This window comes from Rhinatrema bivittatum, chromosome 2, assembly GCF_901001135.1.
Source record: "Rhinatrema bivittatum chromosome 2, aRhiBiv1.1, whole genome shotgun sequence".
Classification (NCBI taxonomy): Eukaryota; Metazoa; Chordata; class Amphibia; order Gymnophiona; family Rhinatrematidae; genus Rhinatrema; species Rhinatrema bivittatum.
This window is the reverse complement of record NC_042616.1, coordinates 40617878-40637695: the sequence shown is the minus strand read 5'-3', so window position 1 is coordinate 40637695 and position 19818 is coordinate 40617878. Positions and strand designations below refer to the sequence as shown.

Below are 19818 nucleotides of genomic sequence, written 5' to 3'. Positions count from 1 at the left end.
CACTTCCTGGTGCCTGTCATTCCAAATGCCATTTGAAATGTCATTTGAAATGACAGGTACCAGCGCACCCAGGTTACTGTATAGGCGCTGTATTAAGCGCCTATACAGTAAAATGGGTTGCGCGGGCATAACCCTTCCCTAACGCTTTAAAGCCGCAGCATGCATTTGCATGCAATTAGAAGAGAGTATCGGGGAGTTAGTGAAGAGAACTGTGCGTGCGGGGAGGAAGGGTGCGCCTGACACTGCCGCACTGTTTCTACCGCGGCCTTACTGTATCGACCCGATAGTGAGTAATCTAACCTTTATCAGTCTGTCTCATCTACAGCTCAGCACTGGGAACCTGCATCCGGAACTCCCTCTACTACCGTGTGCTGTTAACATCTACCATTGTGAGTCGGGTCTCCTCTGCCGAGTGCCCCTGGACTGCTACTATTGGATCACCTCACTACTGCCACCGCTGGTGGTATCATGCAGCTGTATAATAAAGACAAATCTTCTGTGTTTGCGAGTCTCGAGTCTAGCCTAGTACTGCGGTTCCTCCCCGTGGGAGTGGCCATCACCGCACTACCCAAGAATCCACTCCAACAACTCAAACCCTTAACAGATTGCTAACTCCATGGATTCGGCTCAGCTCACCGTATTGCAGGCCATTCCAGGCCTGGCCCAGCAAATCACCAAACAACAGAACTCGCTGGATAACTTGACTACTGCCTTTAACCAGTTGCATGCACAGATGAATACACCGACTACCACAGGTAAAGAAGTTACACCGCCAGAAGTGACGGTCAAGACTACTGTATTTTATTTAAAATCTTTTCTATAACGTCGTTAAGTAGTATACCATCACATCTAAGAAAGATTTTTAAGTTAATACTATCTATACGAAGTGCCATTAAAGTCTGGTAACATAGTTTCGTAATAAAGACTATTTGCAAAAAGTTAAGTATCTTGTCCTTTTTCTACGTTTCTCAGTTTTAATTACATATATAACTCTATCAGAATGTATGTTTTGTTTTAATAAAACATGCTTATTAAGCAGAAAGGTGCTGCGTTCTGATGTTCTGCTGCCAGATTTTATTCCACTATCCACTGCTCTCTTAGTAAAATGCTTGCTTGAACAGCCAGGTACCTTTATCTGCTCCAACACGCTTCTCAGGTGAAGTTTGGAAATGTAGAGGATTTACCTCAGGAGAAGAAAGAACATGGATGCAAGATTTTAGAGTCACTGGTCTGGTTTAGCACGGTTCCTACGCCTACATCTGAGGCATCGACTTCCACAATGACTTTCTACTACTGGACATTTGCAGAGCTGCCATGTGGTCTTCATTGCATACCTTCACATCCCATTACTGCCTAGATCAACAGGCTTCTTCAGATGCAGCCCTTGGCAAAGCAGTACTCCAATCCTTTTCCAAGCCATAAGCCTGTACTCCACTCCTTTTCCAAGCTATAAGCCTGTCCACACTATGGAACTTGAGCAGATGAACTCGCAGGTGCACAGCCAATGCCATGCTTGGACTGCAACTTCCGTTCTGCATTATTAGCTGGGGATTCCCAGACAGCTTGGTTAATTCGACCTGCTTATCGACAGAAAAAAAGCAAATTTGCTTACCATATATGGTGTTTTCCATAGATAGTAGGATGAATTAGCCATGCTGACCCGCCGCCTCCCTGGACAGCCTCACTTTTTACGGTACTTTTTACGGTATCAGCTTTGATGCATATAGGGAAAAATAACCCATACTATAATTACACAATGTTGGGTTCCATATTAGGTGCTACAACCCAAGAAACAGATCTAGGCGTCATAGTGGATAACACATTGAAATCGTCGGTGCAGTGTGCTGCGGTAGTCAAAAAAGCAAACAGAATGTTGGGAATTATTAGAAAGGGAATGGTGAATAAAACGGAAAATGTCATAATGCCTCTGTATCGCTCCGTGGTGAGACCGCACCTTGAATACTGTGTACAATTCTGGTCGCCGCATCTCAAAAAAAATATAATTGCGATGGAGAAGGTACAGAGAAGGGCTACCAAAATGATAAGAGGAATGGAACAGCTCCCCTATGAGGAAAGACTAAAGAGGTTAGGACTTTTCAGCTTGGAGAAGAGATGGCTGAGGGGGGATATGATAGAGATGTTTAAAATCATGAAAGGTCTAGAATGGGTAGATGTGAATCGGTTATTTACTCTTTCGGATAATAGAAAGACTAGGGGGCACTCCATGAACTTAGCATGGGGCACATTTAAAACTAATCAGAGAAAGTTCTTTTTTAACTCAACGCACAATTAAACTCTGGAATTTGTTGCCAGAGAATGTGGTTAGTGCAGTTAGTATAGCTGTGTTTAAAAAGGGATTGGATGGGTTCTTGGAGGAGAAGTCCATTACCTGCTATTAAGTTCACTTAGAGAATAGCCACTGCCATTAGCAATGGTTACATGGAATAGACTTAGTTTTTGGGTACTTGCCAGGTTCTTATGGCCTGGATTGGCCACTGTTGGAAACAGGATGCTGGGCTTGATGGACCCTTGGTCTGACCCAGTATGGCATGTTCTTATGTTCTTATGTTTGTTATGGACTGAGAGAAAGATGGTGCCACACAGGAAAGACAGAACAGCTGTGCAGCTGCACATTTCAAAGCTCTGTGATCTTTGTGAAGCTCCGTCGAGGCCGCCCCAGACAGCATGGCTAATTCATTCTTTCTACGGAAAACACTGTTTACGGTACGAAAACTTGCTTTTCTTGGGCAGTCCCACAATTTTCACATGGTTCCAGTGGCTGAGGTTTTCCATGTCTTCTTGCCACTCAACAGACTTTGATTTTCCTCTGCAATTAATCAATTTTTGATCATACAAGGTTCATGAGTGCTCCAGATCAACCACTCCTCCATCTCTCTCATTAATTTGAGTTTCCCCAGAAGATACTGAGACACATTATCAACCACAACTTCCTGTCTGGAATCAGTACTTTTGGTGTGTTGCTCTGAAAACTGATCCATTGAATATTGCATTAGACCTGTTACCTCTGATGAAGTTTCAGCCCAGTCCAGTTTTCCTCCTTTGAGGATGACTCACTGGCTGGGCCTGAGCCTCAGTGTTGGGAGTATTGTTTTTCTGATTTCTGATTCTTAGCAGCCTGATCTCTCATATTTTGGTAATCAGTTTTTTTTCCCAGATTCTTCAGACATATTGCAGCAGTAAGCTGCCAATAAAATATAATGACATTTTAATTTTGAGGAAGCAAAAGAAATCCCAGTGTCATACTGCTTTTCAGTCTTGTGCATCACGTGATCCACCTCTTAATATTTTTGAGGCTGATGTAACAAGGTACACAGGGCAGAGTGCACGAATGTAAGTGCGTTGGCTTCTCTCTTGTTTTCTCAGAGCTGGAAATTAGCTCACTCCATCTCTGACAGGAGTTAAATTTCCAAACCAGTGAATTTATAATAGAAAAATTATGTTTTATATGCACAACACTGTTTTATGCACACTGCTCCGTTGCCTGCCTCATTGTTCTTCCCAGATTACAGCCTGCATTCACTCCTTCAGCCAAGTCAGCAGAACATGATTGGACCCGGAGTTCTTTTCCTCACCTTCCTCAGTGAACCCCGACTGGTGTTCTTCTGTTTCCCTTCCTGTCTCCTCTCCATAAGTGAACTCTCTGCCTGGAACCTATCGGTGGTGGTGGCAGGAGATGGCTTGGGGCTGCTGCTGCTTTTTGACTTCTTGAAAACTGCGTTTTACTTAGGGTATCAAGTTTACCTTAGGCAATCTCTCCATCTCCTGGTCCCCAGTGTACATATGTATTTCTACAATGACAAGGAGCTCAACCACTTATTCCTCTGTCTCCTGGGTTCTATCCTGCCTATCCTCTTCACTCTGCCTTCTGATCTGCTGCGTGGATTTTCTGGTGCTTTCTGAGATTGTTCTTATCACTGAAATGTCTATCACATTCAGTACATGTAAATGATTTCACCCCTGTGTGGATTACCTGATGACTTTTGAGGTGGGTCTTTATTCTGAAGGCTTTGCCACATTCATTACATGCATATGGTTTCACTCCTGTGTGAATACTCCGGTGTCTTATCAGGTTAGACTTCCAACTGAAGCCTTTCCCACACTCAATACATATAAATGGTTTAACTTCTGTGTGAATTCTCTGGTGATTTCTCAGCTGAGTGTTCGAATCGAAGCCTTTCCCACACTCAGTACATGTACATGGTTTCATTCCTGTGTGACTTGTCTGGTGCCTTAAGAGTTGTTCTTTGTAAGTGAAACCCATACTACACTCAATACATGTAAATGATTTCACTCCTGTGTGGGTTATCTGGTGAGTTTTGAGGTGAGTTTTTTTTCTGAAGGCTTTGTCACACTCACTACATGTATATGGTTTCACTCCTGTGTGAATATGATGGTGTCCTAACAGGCTTGCCTTCCATCTGAAGCCTTTCCCACACTCAGTACATGTAAATGGTTTGACTCCTGTGTGGATTCTCTGGTGAGTTATCAGGTGATCTTTCCGACTGAACCCTTTCCCACACTCAGTACACGTATATGGCTTCACTCCTGTGTGTAGTGATTCGTGCTGTAAGAGTTTTACTTTGTAAGTGAAACCTACACCACACATAGTACATGTAAATGGTTTCACTTCTGTGTGACCTTTTTGGTGGCTTCTAAATTGGCTTTTCAAATAGAAATCTTTATCACATTTGGTACATGTATATGGTTTCACTCCTGTGTGGATTCTCTCATGTTCTATCAGGCGAGTCTTCTGAATGAACTCTTTCCCACATTCAGTACATGTAAATGGTTTCACTCCTGTGTGTATTATCTGGTGTTTTAAGAGTTGTACTTTGTAAGCGAAACCCATACCGCACTCAGAGCATGTAAATGGTTTCACTCCTGTGTGGATTCTCTGGTGATCTATCAGATGAGCATGCCGACTGAAGCCTTTCCCACACTCAGTACATGTAAATGGTTTCACTCCTGTATGGATATTCTGGTGACGTATCAGATGAGTGTTCCTAATGAAACCTTTCCCGCATTCAGTACATGTAAATGGTTTCGTTCCTGTGTGGATTGTCTGGTGCCTTAAGAGTTCTTGTCTGTAGATGCAACCCATACCACATTCAGTACATGTAAATGGCTTCACTCCAGTATGGATTATCTGGTGAGTTTTAACATAGCTCTTTGTTCTGAAGGCTTTGCCACACTCACTACATGAATATGGTTTTAGTCCTGTGTGGATTGTCTGATGTCTTGTAAGATGTGATTTGTGATTGAAGCGTTTTCCACACTCAGTGCATACAAATGATTTCACTCCTGTGTGGATTCTCTGATGTGTTGTGAATTCTGATTTCAGATTGAAATTTTTTCCACACTGAGTACATACAAATGGTTTCACTCCTCTGTGGATACTAAGATGGTTTGTTAGGCAGTTCTTCTGCTTGAAGGCTTTTCCACACTCAGTGCATGTAAACGGTTTATCTCCTGTGTGGATTTGCATGTGCCTCATGAGTTGTGACTTATCAAAGAAGCCTTTTCTACACTCAGTACATTTAATTGGTTTCACTTCTGGGTGGATTCTCTGTCGTCTTGTGAGTTTTGCATTTTGGCTTAAGCCTTTACCAAATTCATTATATGAACACTGGCTCTCTACTGTGTGGATTTTCTGTTTTCTCTTGTTTGTTTCCTGACAAGAGTCTTTCTTACACTCTGTACTTGTAAACTGCCTCATTCCTTTCTGAATTTTCTTGTGTTGTGAGACCTCTGACTTATGATTGAAGAAGGTTTCAGATTTAGTATAGTAGAATGACTGTTTCTCGTCGATTTGTTTTTTTGGGGGTTCTGTGAAGGCTTTTGTGTGGCAGAAGCTTTTATTATGCTCAGTACTTGAAACTGGTCTCTCACTTGGGGTAAATTTGTGGCGTTTTGTTAGCTTTCCTTTCTGCTTGAAAATTTTGTCAGAATGAGTAAGTGAATGTGGTTTCTCATTGTGGTTTTTCTGGTGTTTAGTGAGTTTTGCTTCATTAAGAAATAGTTTCCCATTTTCTGTACTTATGCACACTCTCCTATCCTTGTTGAATTTCTGGGTTTGCCTTAGTTTTCTCGACCTACCCAAGCCTTTCCCATACACAGAACATGTATTAGGTGCCTCTCCTGTGCTTTTTTCCTGTTCTGTCTTCTGACTGAAAGTTTTCTCGCACTCTGTACTTGTAGACGGTCTCTCTTCAGTGTGAGATTTCTCTTCTGATTTCAGAGTTATAGGATCCCTGAGGAATATCCTACACACATCACTTGCATATCTTTCTTCTGTACGAGTGATATTTCTGGCACTTTGCTCACACAGGGCCGAGTCTCCTGTTGAATTTCTTTCTTTCCTTTCTGAACTGCATCGATTCCTCCAATATTTTCCCAAGCCAGAAAAGGAAGCAGTAACAGCTTCGCCTCTTTCTGATAACCTCTTGCTCCCCTCTGGATTCTCACTGAGCTCCCAGTGATGGGTTCCAGTATTACTCTTTCTGGGATCATCATTTTCTAGATAAATAAAAGTAAATATTGGACATTATTCAAGTATATGGACAATCTAAATGAGTCAGTAATACAATAACATTTTTTTCTTCTTGAGAAAATCACAGTGCAAAGCATCCTGTCAACATTTTTAAAACCATTTATGCAGGTAGAGAGCAATTTAGGCACATGAATTGCTCTCTCTCAATGAGGCTAAAAGTGTGGTATTTAGAGGCATGCCCAGGCACATATTTAGATCAGGGAGGAAAAGAACATGTATCAATTGCATTTTTACATTTTGCACATTATTTTCCATTAGAATGCCCTTACCTTCACTTTTAATATTAGAGAAAAGCTCATGGGTAAAAATTAGCTGCAGACTTTGTGACACTTTGGGCTAGATTTTAAAAGCCCTGCGTGCGTAAATCCTCCCAGATTTATGCGTGCAGGGCACTCGCACGCCGGCGCACCTACTTTGCATAGGCTGCCGGCGCGCGCAAAGCCCCGGGACGCGCGTAAGTCCCGGGGCTTCGTAAAAGGGGCGGGTCCGGGGGCGTGGCGACGGTTCGGGGGCGGGCCAGGAGGGCGGTCCCGAGTCCCTCGGCACTGCGGCCTGTGCCAGGGAATGCGAGGCGGCGCTCGCAAGTTACGCCTGCTTCAAGCAGGCGTAACTTGCCCAACAAAGGTAGGGGGCAGATTTACATAGAGCCGGGGGGTAGGTTAGGTAGGGGAAGGCGGGGGGACGCGAAGGAAAGTTCCCTCCAAGCCGCTCCGATTTCGGAGCGGCTTGGAGGGAACGGAGGCAGGCTGTGTGGCTCGGCGCGCACAGGCTGCCAATTTTGTGCAGCCTTGCACGCGCCAACCCCGGATTTTATAAGATACGCGTGGCTACGCGTGTATCTTATAAAATCCGGCATACTTTTGTTCACACCAGTTGCGCGAACAAAAGTACGCGCACGCGTACTTTTTAAAGATCTACCTCTTTGTCGGTTGCCCCGTGCTAAGCAGTGAGAGTCACGTTACAGGAGGGAGCAGGGAACATGTAAAAGGTAGCCCAGCACAGGAGGGAATATTACAGCGAAAGAGTTGGGGCAAAAGACAGACCCACAAAGACTGAAGACAATAATTACAGCAGGCAAATGTTGCAGTCCTGCGCATTCAACTTCAGAGGAGAAGGAGGCAGAGGAAGCAGGAAGTGCTCTTCATCTCAGCAGTTTTACCCCGGTCCCTCTTATTCCTGCACTCACCTGAGCAGCTGCTTCTCCCAGTTTCTCTTTCCTCTGATCCTGGCTCACCCCTGATGTACGGCTCTTCCCCTCGTTCAATGTGGGAGATGATATCAGGGGTGACAGTCGGAGAGCCTGTTCCTGGGGTGAGAACACTGCATTAGGTTTCCCATAATCACTCCGGGTGTGATTCCCCCACATTCAGATCTTAGAAACATTTCCAGCATGAAGAACTTCAACAGCTTCAGGGAACAGAAATATTCAAACCCTGAAAGGAAGAGTTTTGAGGCCCTGCATGTCTCAGAAAAGCCTTTCCTCATCCCTTCAGTCTGGCTCCCACTATGAATAGTGCAATACGTTATCAGCCTCATTTCAATACACACGAGACTCATGATCCCTGATAGCAGGATTAAGCATAATGGGGGGGGAAGGGAGCTTGAAAAATCCTAAAAGGAGGGCATAATGGCTACCCAATCAGGAGAGAAAAAATGGCTACACTCTTGAGTCTCGTTGCCATGGAGGCGCTGCAAGCTCAAGAGGGAGGAAGCTGCCAGAACACAGTGACATCATTGTAAGCATGGAGCCATGGGTCCGTTTTGGGGAGCCAGGGAGAGGAGCTGCTTCTGCCGTGTGGGACCCAGGAGGGAAACATTGACTGCAGCAGATTTAGATTTTTTATATTCTGCTTTCTTCTCTGCGTTCAGCTGCGTCCATCTCTGGACTCTCCAAGGAGCAGATTATACTATCTGCTACACTCTGGTCTCGCAATGGCATAAAATCCAATTTAAGTTTTGGATCTTCCAAGAAAAAGATCCCTTCTCTATTCCCAGATGGCGGCTCTGGTGTCACTGGTGCACCAGGGGTTAAAGATGTCTCTTGAGTCTGGAGAATCATCCCCTGCTCCCGGTTTGATCCTCCTGCGACTCCTCCTCCTGGTATATCTATGGGAGTCCTTGCAAAGCAATCCTCTATTTTGGGTTGATTAGCAGTCACAGGTGTAGAAGACAATTCTCTCAGCTTTGCCTTCCTCTTTGTGTGTGGCATTACAAAGAGGAGGCTTAGCCGAGCCCAATATTGTAAGTCAAAATTGAGAAGAAAAACAACAGAAGAAAGTCTTACCTAGGATCCTTTGCTGTTGACAATATGTAAAGGCCTTATTACCGCTCCATAGACTCGTGGCTGCGGATCTATTTAATCAAGATTTTCTGCCAAAGCCAATCACGCCAAGTTAAGCCAAACAAAGCCGCGCGCCCCTTAGGCGCACGCGGCTTTGGCAGTGCGCCGGTAGGATGTCGCTTTTGTAGGCGTCTCGTTCAGCTCCGCTCCCAACGTCCAAGCCTCACAGAGAAATCAGGTGAGAGAAGTAAATTCGCCGCCAGGCAATCAAAGGAAATCCGCAGCAAGTTGGGAATTGTAGGACGCCACTTTTGTAGGCGTCTCGTTCAGCTCTGCCCCCGACGTCCAGGCCTCGCAGAGAAATCAGGTGAGAGAAGTAAATTCGCCGCCAGGCAATCAAAGGAATTCCGCAGTGAGTTTGGAGTTGTAGGACACTGCTTTTGTAGGCGTCTCGTTCAGCTCCACCCCCGATGTCCAGGCCTTGCAGAGAAATCAGGTGAGAGAAGTACATTTGCCGCCAGGCAATCAAAGGAATTCCGCAGTGAGTTTGGAGTTGTAGGACACCGCTTTTGTAGGCGTCTCGTTCAGCTCCGCCCCCGACGTCCAGGCCTCGCAGAGAAATCAGGTGAGAGAAGTAAATTTGCCTCCAGGCAATCAAAGGAAATCCGCAGCCTGAAATTTCATTTTTTAGTTCTTTCAGAAACCTGGGGTGTATACCATCTGGTCCAAGTGATTTGCTACTCTTCAGTTTGTCAATCTGGCCTACTACATCTTCCAAGTTCAATGTGATTTGGTTTAGTTCATCTGAATTATCACCCTTGAAAACAATCTCTGGAACGGCTATCTCCTCAACATCCACATTATTAAACACCGAAGTAAAGAATTCATTGAAGGCAGATGTGGTTCCTATTCATAAAAGTGGAATTAAGAAGGAGGCTGGGAACTAAAGGTTAGTTAGTCTGACCTCTATGGTGGGCAAACATAATTTTTGGAATCCAATGAGGCAGCATGGTTATAGCAGAGGTAATTCTTGTTAGACAAAACTGATCAATTTCTTTGATTGGGTGACCAGTCAGTTGGATCAAGGGAGGGCACTAGACATGGTGTACTTGGATTTCAGCAAGGCCTTTGACACAGTTCCGCATAGAAGACTTATAAATAAATTGTGCGCCCTTGGTCCTAGAGAGACTGACTGGGTTAAAAATTGGCTGAGTGGAAGGCGACAAATAGTAGAGGTAAATGGAGTTTCACTCAGGAAGGCGTTGTTACTTTCTGTTTCCCTCAGGGATCAGTCCTTGGACTGTTTCTTTTCAACATTTTTGTGAGTGACATAACAGAAAGGTTGATGGGAAGGTTTGCATTTTGGCTGATGATACTAAACTTTGTAACAGGGTGAACAACCAGGAAGGTGTGGAAAACATGAGAAGGGATCTAGTGAAGCTCAAGGAATGGTCTAAGGACTGGCAGCTAAGATTTAATAATAAAAATTGCAGAGTAATGCATTTAGAATGGAAAATTTCAAGGGAAAGGTACAGGATTGGAGGTGAAATTCTTCTAAACACAAAGGAATTATGGGATCTAGGAAAAATTGTATCTGATGATCTTAAGGTGGTCAAACATTTGGAGAAGCTATTCAGATTAGGAGTTTAAGTATTTTTGGACTAAAGAGTAGTGGGGAGGTATTTGGATCCCCCTTCCCCACAGAGATTGACGTGCTCTGAATAGCCTGGTTCCCAGATTTTTCCACCGAGAAATCACCTAAGAAACAGATAAGGAGAATGAACTACTGAATCCAAGGAAGAGAAAGAGAAGGAGAGCCCGTCTGGATTTTCCCCCAAGGAAACAGGACAGGCTGGGTGTCCATGAGAGAAAAGATTTCTAAAGGTAGGATTTTTATAAAAGCAACACAACACAGCTACTGGGAGAGTAAGTGCCTTTAAAATTGCCATGGGCTCTACCCAAAGGTCTGTATTAAGAACACCTACCTCAACAGAAAGAAACCCTGTAACTAAGGTCAGATGTACACTCATCATTTTGGACTATGGACTTTAATTTGACTTTAAGAATCAGTAAACTTTATTTTAACATCCAATCCTTGTCCTGTCTGAGTTCTTACAGCCTCTCACCTCATGGAAAGCACTTAAAGTACAGCACACTTTCTGGTGACCTTCTTTCATCATCTGGGTCATAAGTGAGAGCTTCCCCCTATGAAAAGAATCAAACCCCCCCCCCCCACCAAGGATTAAGAGTCAGCATTGGAGTGAATAGTTAGCTGGAGAAGCTCAAGAAGATAAAAATATGATTGTGTGCCCCTAGGAGAACCTCTCCTAAAAAGGGGGGGGGGGGGGGTTAAATAATTTGGCACCCAACGTGGGGCTTTCAGGATGGTGGAAAAATATGTATAGTGTGTTTGGAAGTAAAATATGAAATGTATCTGGAAAGGAAAACATCCTAGAATAGCCCAAAGAATTCTATTCCAACCCAAAATGCAAGATGGTCTAGCAGTACCTAATCTTTGGCTTTGGAAGAGGGCTTGATAGGTGTGTGGAGGTAGGGCTCTGCCAAATGCAGTAATGAGACACTCTCCTTTTCTTTCTGTCACCATAATGAAGGAGGTTTCCATCCTGAAATGGGTACTTTGGTTCTGATAGGTTTGAAGAAGTCCATCTACATCTGTCCATAGCTACAAGAGACAGAGACTACTGGCAAGGGCTTACAACCACTCACCATTTTATAGCCAAGAGTGAGGTCATGAAAGGGGTATTCCCTCCAGGCGCTGTGGAGCAGGGAAATTACAAGGGTAATGGACTGGTCTAGCAGTAGGAAAAGAAGAGGGATTTTACAGGACCAGGAAGATTGGACAGAGGGATGTTATCTCTCATTTCCCCTCTCAACTCAGCCAAATGTCCTCACACACATAACCACACCCAGTGTTCTTCAAATATTGTCTCTCACTGAAACAACTCACTAATCTTTTATTCCCTCAGTACCCCGGTGATGGTTTCCTCATATCCACACATTGATAATCCCCCCGCCCCCTCACTCACATACATATGTGTACTACTAATAAGATGATAAGGGATCATGGCAGCACGCTTATTTATTTCTTAACATATTAATTAATTAATTAATTAATGTAAACCTTAATGATATGTAACTTTGCTACATGAATTGCGGTATATAAAAATGTTAAATAAATAAAATAAATAAATAAATAAAATAAATATTACATAAGGAAACCCTCACAGAAATGTCTTTAAAATTATATGCCAGGGCTGGTAATCAAAATATAAAATTATTCCTTACCCACTGAACTCAGCATTTCATAATTCTCCTTCATCACATCCTTGTAAAGCTCCTTCTGCCATTCTTCTAAATCCTCCCACTCCTTCTGGTTGAAATTGACAGCGATGTCCTCAAAGGTTACCGAAAGCTGAAACACAAACCAGAAACAAACTCAGCACCTTCTGCATCTCATCCATCAGGAGACCTCCCAGTGCTGGGGTTCATAGTAATGACGGTAGAAAAAGACCAAATGGCCCATCCAGCCTGCCCAGTAAGTTTCTTATGGTAGTAACTGCCACTCCGTGCAGGTTACCCCCAAACCTTATGTTAAGAGTAACTCTCCAACCATACCCTCTACAATGAACTCTAAGATCGCAAAACAAAGGACTATTAACAGTGCCTACAATGTGGAATACACATCTTACACAAACAGGAGACTGACGGTTCTCCATAGCGGGCCCCGTGTTGTGGAACTCTCTACCAGAGTCGCTACGTCTGATAACAGAAAGAGCTTCAACCGCGAGCTCAAACATGGCTCTTCAAAAGCGCGTATGACCTAACAAAAAACAATAAGATGCAGGAAATCCCAATATTAACAACACAGATACTATTAGATAAATGAGTGACAATCACTGAGAAACACCTACTCTAAAGACAACCGTCTGATTAATATGTAAAGAACTGAAAAGGAACTTATGTATAACAAATTACTATATCAACAATCTAATTAACATGCTCTGATCCTGTAAAGACCCATAATGTGAATGTTGCTTATGTAAACCGCTGTGATCTTCTTTTGGAATGACAGTATATAAAATGCCTAAATAAATAAATAAAATAATATTTACAATCAAAACCAAGTAACTGTCAAACCCGTAACAAAATTACTGCTAGCAACAGTTTTATGGGGTGAGCAGCCTTCTTGATAATTCAGACAGTGCTGCTTTCCCCCTAATGTCTGCATATCAGTACTTTGGACTGTAAAAGTCGGACTGGCTCTAGTCTGAATCCAAATGTCCTTTTCCCCCTCTGCCGTCGAAGTGGAGAGCGATGTTGAGGTTGCATCAAAAGCATGAAGATTAATTAAGCGTAATAACTGACACACAGTGCAGGTTACCCTCATGCACCCCTTTCTTCAAATCCGTCCTCTAGCCTTTAGGGATCCACCATTCCCCTTTGAATTCTTCATCCTCACCACTTCTGGATGGGCATTCTAGGCATTCACCACCCTCTCCATTAAGAAATATTTCCTGATGTTGGTTCTGAGTCTTGCCCTCCCTGGAGTTTTATTTCATGACCAACAGAAAAGGTTCAAAGGTCGTGCATCATTAAAACCCTTCAGGTATCTGAAGGACTGTATCATATCTGCCCTGCACCTCCTCTCTTCCAGGATATACATATTTAGATACTTCGGTCTCTCCTCATTAGTCTTCCGATACAGACCCCATACCATTTTGGTTGCCCTTCTCTATACCGCCTCCATCCTGTCTCTATCCTTTTTGAGATAGGGGCTCCAGAACTAAACACAGTACTCCAAATGAGACCTGTATAAGGGCATTATCACCTCAGGACACAGAGAGTTTTCTGGGTATTTATAATGCACAGTCACATAAACCCAGAGCAGGACTACAGAAACTGGAAACCAAAATAACTGATTCACATCTACCCATTCTAGACCTCTCATGATTTTAAACACCTCTATCATATCTCCCCTCAGCCGTCTCTTCTCCAAGCTGAACAGACCTAACCTCTTCAGCCTTTCCTCATAGGGGAGCCATTCCATCCCCTTTATCATTTTGATCACCTTCTCTGTGTTACGGTACCGGGCCGTGCCCCGATCCCTCATCTCGGGGCCTGCCCACTGTTGCTCCGTTCCGGCCGGCAGTGCCCGTTGGGGCCTTTCCCGCGGCCCTCCCTCCTCAAGGGAGACGCGACCGATTCGTCACGGCTGGCCCCGCCCCCTAGGCGCACGCGCAGGAGCTCCAGAGTTAAAGGTGTCAGCGCGGGAACAGGCAGGACGGCCCCAGATGACATCAGACGCTGCAGGGGTATTTAAACCCTGCAGCTAGGCCTGGGTCCTTGCTTTGCAACAAGGTTCACTCTCTTTCAGGTCTATCCAGTAAAGTGCGGCCGCGTTTACCCCGCTCCTAACCCGCGTTCTACTCACTTTCCAGCCGCGTTAGCCCTTCCTGCGATCCCCAATCCCCTTTAACTTACTCCTACCGCGTCCTAAAATCCCCGGGCAACCCCTTCCGCACGCGGCATGTATATTGCATGTAAACGAGCGAATTAGCTATTCCCTACCATCCAGTAACGTGCGCCCCGAGTATCGCTATTTTACCCTGCCGTTTTGCCGTGCGTTTAACCTGCTAACTTACCGCCTACCCTTACCCCTGCCTCTAACGCAGGGGTAAGGGTAGGCGGCAAACTTTCCCCCAGCCCCCGCCGCGTCCATGGGTGCTGGTCTCCGGGGCAGCCCCAGTCCTCTCTCCTCCTCCCGAAGCAAAAAAAAAAAAAAGCGAAAAAAAAAGTTGCAAGAGAGAGAGGGGAGAGGACAGGCAATCCTACGCTTGGGATTGCCAGTCCCCCCTCCCCTCCTCCCGAAGCAGGGCGCGAAAAGCAGCCTTGCTCCGGGAGGAGGGGGGAGGGGACTGGCAGTATAAAGCGACTTACTTTTTGCAGCCCTCATCCGGACATCGGCGAAGATGACCGCGGCTCCCCTCTCCTGCCTCCAGCTGCCCGCGAAGATGGACGCCTGCACGGGCGAAAGCGGCCCCTGTTCGTGCAATTGGGCCGCTCAAGCCGTGACGCCAAACGCCAAACGTCGTGACGTCACGCCTTGAGCGGCCCAATTGCACGAACAGGGGCCGCTTTCGCCCGTGCAGGCGTCCATCTTCGCGGGCAGCTGGAGGCAGGGAGCCGCGGTCGTCCTCGTCGATGTCCGGAGGGGGGGCTGCAAAAAGTAAGTCGCTTTATACTGCTAGTCCCCTCCCCCCTCCTCCCGGAGCAAGGCTGCTTTTCGCGCCCTGCTTCGGGAGGAGGGGAGGGAGGACTGGCAATCCCGAGCGTAGGATTGCCCGTCCTCTCCCCTCTCTCTCTTGCAACTTTTTTTTTTTTTCGCTTTGGTTGCTTGCTTTGGGAGGAGGGGAGAGGGCTGACAATCCCGAGCGTCGGAGAACTGTCCACTTCCTGGCACCTGTCATTTCAAATGTCATTTGAAATGACATTTGAAATGACATTTGAAATGACAGATACCAGCATGGCCGTGAAGCGTTAGGCCCGCACACCCAGGTTACTGTATAGGCGCTCTATACAGTAAAATGGGTTGCGCGGGCCTAACGCTTCACGGACGCTTCTTAGACGCAGCTTGCATTTGCAAGCTATTTACATACAGGATCGAGCGGTAGGTGAGCTGCACTGTGCGTGCGGCAACCGCGGGTGCGCCGGGCACTAACGCAGCTCTTCCTACCGCTCGGTACTGGATTGACCTGTTTGAGAGCTACTAGTTGCTACCTTCATCTTCTGGCTATCGACCCTGGCTTCTGACTACTGGCTTCCGTCTTCGGCTTCTGACCTTGGCTTGGACTACTGGCTTCTGATTCCGGCTTCCGACTTCTGCCTCTGACCTCGGCTCGTCCATGGCTTCTGATTCCAGCTTCGCTCCACTGGTTCCTGACTCTGGCTCTCGTCCAGGAGGCCCTTCCTAAGTCCAAGCGGCTCAGGTCTTCACGAGCTCCTCTCGAGAGGACCGCGGGCTTCCAGTGGTGAAGCTCCAGCTGGCCTTCTGGCTTCGGCCCTTCTCTTCTCAGCCAGCTCAAGGGTCCACGAATCCAACACTCTGTACCTTCTCCATCGCAATTATATCTTTTTATAAGATGCGGCGACCAGAAATGTACACAGTATTCAAGGTGCGGTCTCACCATGGAGCGATACAGAGGCATTATGACATTTTCCATTTTATTCACCATTCCCTTTCTAATAATTCCTAACATTCTGTTTGCTTTTTTGACTGCCACAGCACACTGAACCGACGATTTCAATGTAATATCCACTATGACACTCCTAATATGGAACCTAACATCATGTAACTACAATATGGGTTATTTTTCCCTATATGCATCATCCTGCACTTGTCCACGTTAAATTTCATCTGCTATTTGGATGCCCAATCTTCCAGTCTTTTTCAATTCTTTATTAAGGTGGAGACGTGTAAAACAATTGCCCGACTCAGGCCGAGTTTCACCACTATTGAAGTGGCTCCCTCAGGGGCTTAGTGATTCATTGTTTCTCATTGTGAGATGAAAGCCTTTTATATTGTAAATGATCAATGGTGCCAATGGGAAAAATATACTGACAAAGGTCCGTGTCGAATGAGGAACTTATTAAGATTTCCTGCTTTCCGTTCCACACCCGGGATTGTAATCTCCACTCTTAACTGGAAAAGGTCCTCCAGTAATGTATCACAATCCGCTTCTGATTTAACTACTCTAAATAATTTTGTATCATCTGCAAATTTGATTACCTCACTCGTCATATTCCTTTCCAGATCATTTATATATACATTGAAAAGCACCGGTGCTAGTACAGATCCCTGAGGCACTCCGCTGTTTACCCTTTTCCACTGAGAAAATTGACCATTTAATCCTACTCTCTGTTTCCTGTCTTTTAACCAGTTGTAAACCATGAAAGGCCATCGCCCCCAATCCCATGACTTTTTAGTTTTCTTACAAGCCTCTCAAGCGGGTCTTTGTCAAATGCCTTCTGAAAATCCAAATACACTACGTCTACCGGTTCACCGTTATCTATGTTTATTAACCCCTTCACAAAAGTGAAGCAGATTTGTGAGGCAAGACTTCCCTTGGGTAAATCCATGCTGTGTTCCATTAAACCATGCCTTTCTATATGTTCTGTGATTCTGATCTTTAGAATAGTATCCACTATTTTTCCCGGCACTTAAGTAGGGCTCGCCGGTCTATAGTTTCCCAGATCATCCCTGGAGCCCTTTTTAAATATTGGGGTTACATTGGCCACCCTCCAGTGTTCAGGTACAACAGATGATTTTAATGATTTATTTATTTATTTAATTTTTTTTATATACCGACATTCGTTAAGGAACATCACATCGGTTTCCATAAAACAAGAAATCAGCCAATGGGGCTTTACAGTGAAACTGATGATTAAACTGGGGAGAGGAGGAGGGAAGGGAAGGGTAAACAATAGGATTTTGTGAACAGATAGATAGATTGCAAATTTTAACTAAGATCTGAAATTTCATTTTTGAGTTCCCAGGTGATTTGGTACTCTTTAGTTTGTCAATCAGGCCTATGCTCCGGGTGATACTCCTGAGGGAAATTCTGTGCTACTGCGGAGTGACGAATTTGCGCAGAATTTCCATTTTCTGTGCAGGGTTTGGCGCAAGCCCTGATGTGCCGCAAGCTGATTCTATCCTGCTCGCAGCGAACAAGGAGCAGGTTCCGGCGTACCGTTAGAGAACTCCATCCTTCTCACAGCGAAGAAGGAGCAGGTCCTGTTGTGCCACGTCATGGCAAAGAGTGTGCAGGTCCCAGCGTCCATGAGTGGAGCCCATCCCGCTCGCGATGAAGAGGGAGTAAGAGTAGGCCCCAACGTGCCACTTGGCGGTGAAGAAGGAACAGGAGCAGGCCCCGTGGTAAAGGAGCAGGCCCTGGCGTGCTGTGTCACAATGAAGAGGGAGCAGGCCACAGTAAGCGGCATCACAGTTTACAGGAAGCAGGCCCCAGTGAGAGAGAATCTGTGTGTAGGTTGTTTGTGTGACAGACTGTGTGTGTGTGTGTATGTAAGAAAGACTGTGAACCTTTGTGTAGGGTGTGTGTGTGCGTGTGTGTGTATCTAAGAAAGACTGTGAACCTTTGTGTAGGGTGTGTGTGTGTGTGTAGAGCATGTGTGAGGGTGGGTGTGTGTGCCAGAGAGAGGGTGTGAGGAGTTTGTGAAGGAGTGTGTATAAGTTTGAGAGATTGTTAGTTGGTGTGTATGAAAAATGTATTGTGTGTATGTGAGGGAGCTTGTTTGTTTCTAAGAGAGGCAGCCTGTGTGTGTGTGTGAGGAGCCAATGTGCAGAGGTGTGTGAGAGAGATAGGTAACCTGTGTGAGGGTGTGTGAGAGAAAAAGGGCGCCTGTATGGGTGTGTGTGTGCAAGAAAGAAAGGGAGCCTCAGAAGGGTCTGTGTGTGCAAGAGAGAGGGAGCCTGTATGAGGGGATGTGTGTGAGAGAAAGAGAGGGAGCCTGTATGATGAGATGTGTATGTGCATGAGAGAAAGGGAGCCTGTGCGAGTGTGTGAGAGAGACAGGGTCAGTGGGAGCCTGTGTGAGAAGTAGTACTGAGAGATGGGTCAAACTCTGGGATGAAGATAGAATGGAAGGGATTAAGCCTAGTGGGGAAGGGGAGAGATGGTGGAGGGCCTGAGATAGGAAAATAAATGGAGGCTGACCAGGGGACTAGGAAGAGAGGGTGATTCTGCTCAAAATATTTAAAACTCTTCATCTTTAAGTAATAAGTTTTTTCTGTATTACATTTTAAATTAATTACTTAAAGCCTGTCATGTATACTCTGTTATTTTGATCAATATAAAGTATGCAGAATTTTACAGCATTTTCAAGTTTGGAGGGAGAATTTTCAATTTTTGTGTGCAAAATTCCCCCAGGAGTAAGATCTGCAGTGTCCCAGGTTAAGAAAGCTGCAGCAGGGTCTGATTAGAGAGGGCAGGAAGTCGGGGGCAATCTCCTACCTGAGCAGAAGCTCCTGCAGACATTTTCCTCTCTGCTTTTGCTGCCTTCAGGATTAGAAATGAATTGGGGGCACTTTCTCAGGATGGGGGAAGAGCTGAGTGTTTGCCTCTTGCACTGCAGCTCGGGGGCTGTTACAAGGGCAGAAGCTGAGATTTGGGGCTGGAGTTTTCTGGATTCAGTTGTCAATCTGCAAACGAAAAGATAAACGAAGGAAACAGTTTTTGTGTCTCTCTGCTTGTATCCACCACCGTTCAGTTCCTCTTCCTACCAGGCGTGGCAGACTTACAGGACACGGGAGAAAGGAGAACTTTACGCTGAGGGCGCGAGCTAATGACATCACGAAGGGGGGCGGAGCTTTACACGGAGGGCGCTGGCTAGTGACGTTGTGGTGTTTGTTATCTATGAAAACAGCAGCCTGAGGAGCTGCACTGAACTGCAGGGCAAACATGGAGAACTGTATTCTTGCAGAAGCTAAACAGAACTAGAAGTGAACTTGCAGCTGCAGGGCTAGCAATGTCCCGGGCTGACCTGCAGAAAGACAGGAGGTGAATCTCAGCAGTAGGCTTCTTAAAGGTGCAATTTCTTCACACACTTGCTAATAAAAAAATAAATGAATAAACCTCTCCCGATGCACAACTAATGGCATGTAAGTTACTGTGGTGGTAAAACATTTACATAGACAAGTTGTGCACATAGTGCTGCAGTAATTTTTTGGTATACATTAAGATGGGGGGGGGGGGGGAGGGCGACAACTCCTGTTCTGCTCTAAAGAGCCACAAACAACCTGGTTTTCAGGATATCCATAATGAATATGCATGGAAGAAATTTGCATGCACTGCCTCCATGGTATGCAAATATATCTCATGTACATTCATTATGGAATTCTGAAAACTAAGTCTCTTTATGGCTCTTGAGG

General features: G+C 45.3%; 1 protein-coding gene across 1 annotated transcript; it reads right to left on the bottom strand.

Moving 5' to 3' along the window:
- Positions 1-2469: 2469 nt before the first annotated feature.
- On the bottom strand, positions 2470-19157 carry LOC115085897 (zinc finger protein 665-like). Its single transcript, XM_029592430.1, has 4 exons — positions 18902-19157; positions 12159-12285; positions 7758-7877; positions 2470-6537 (listed from the first exon to the last, which is right to left on the bottom strand). The coding sequence occupies exons 1-4, from the start codon at positions 18923-18925 to the stop codon at positions 3875-3877; spliced, it is 2934 nt and encodes a 977-aa protein (XP_029448290.1). The 5' UTR covers positions 18926-19157; the 3' UTR covers positions 2470-3874.
- Between the last annotated feature and the right edge of the window lie 661 nt (positions 19158-19818).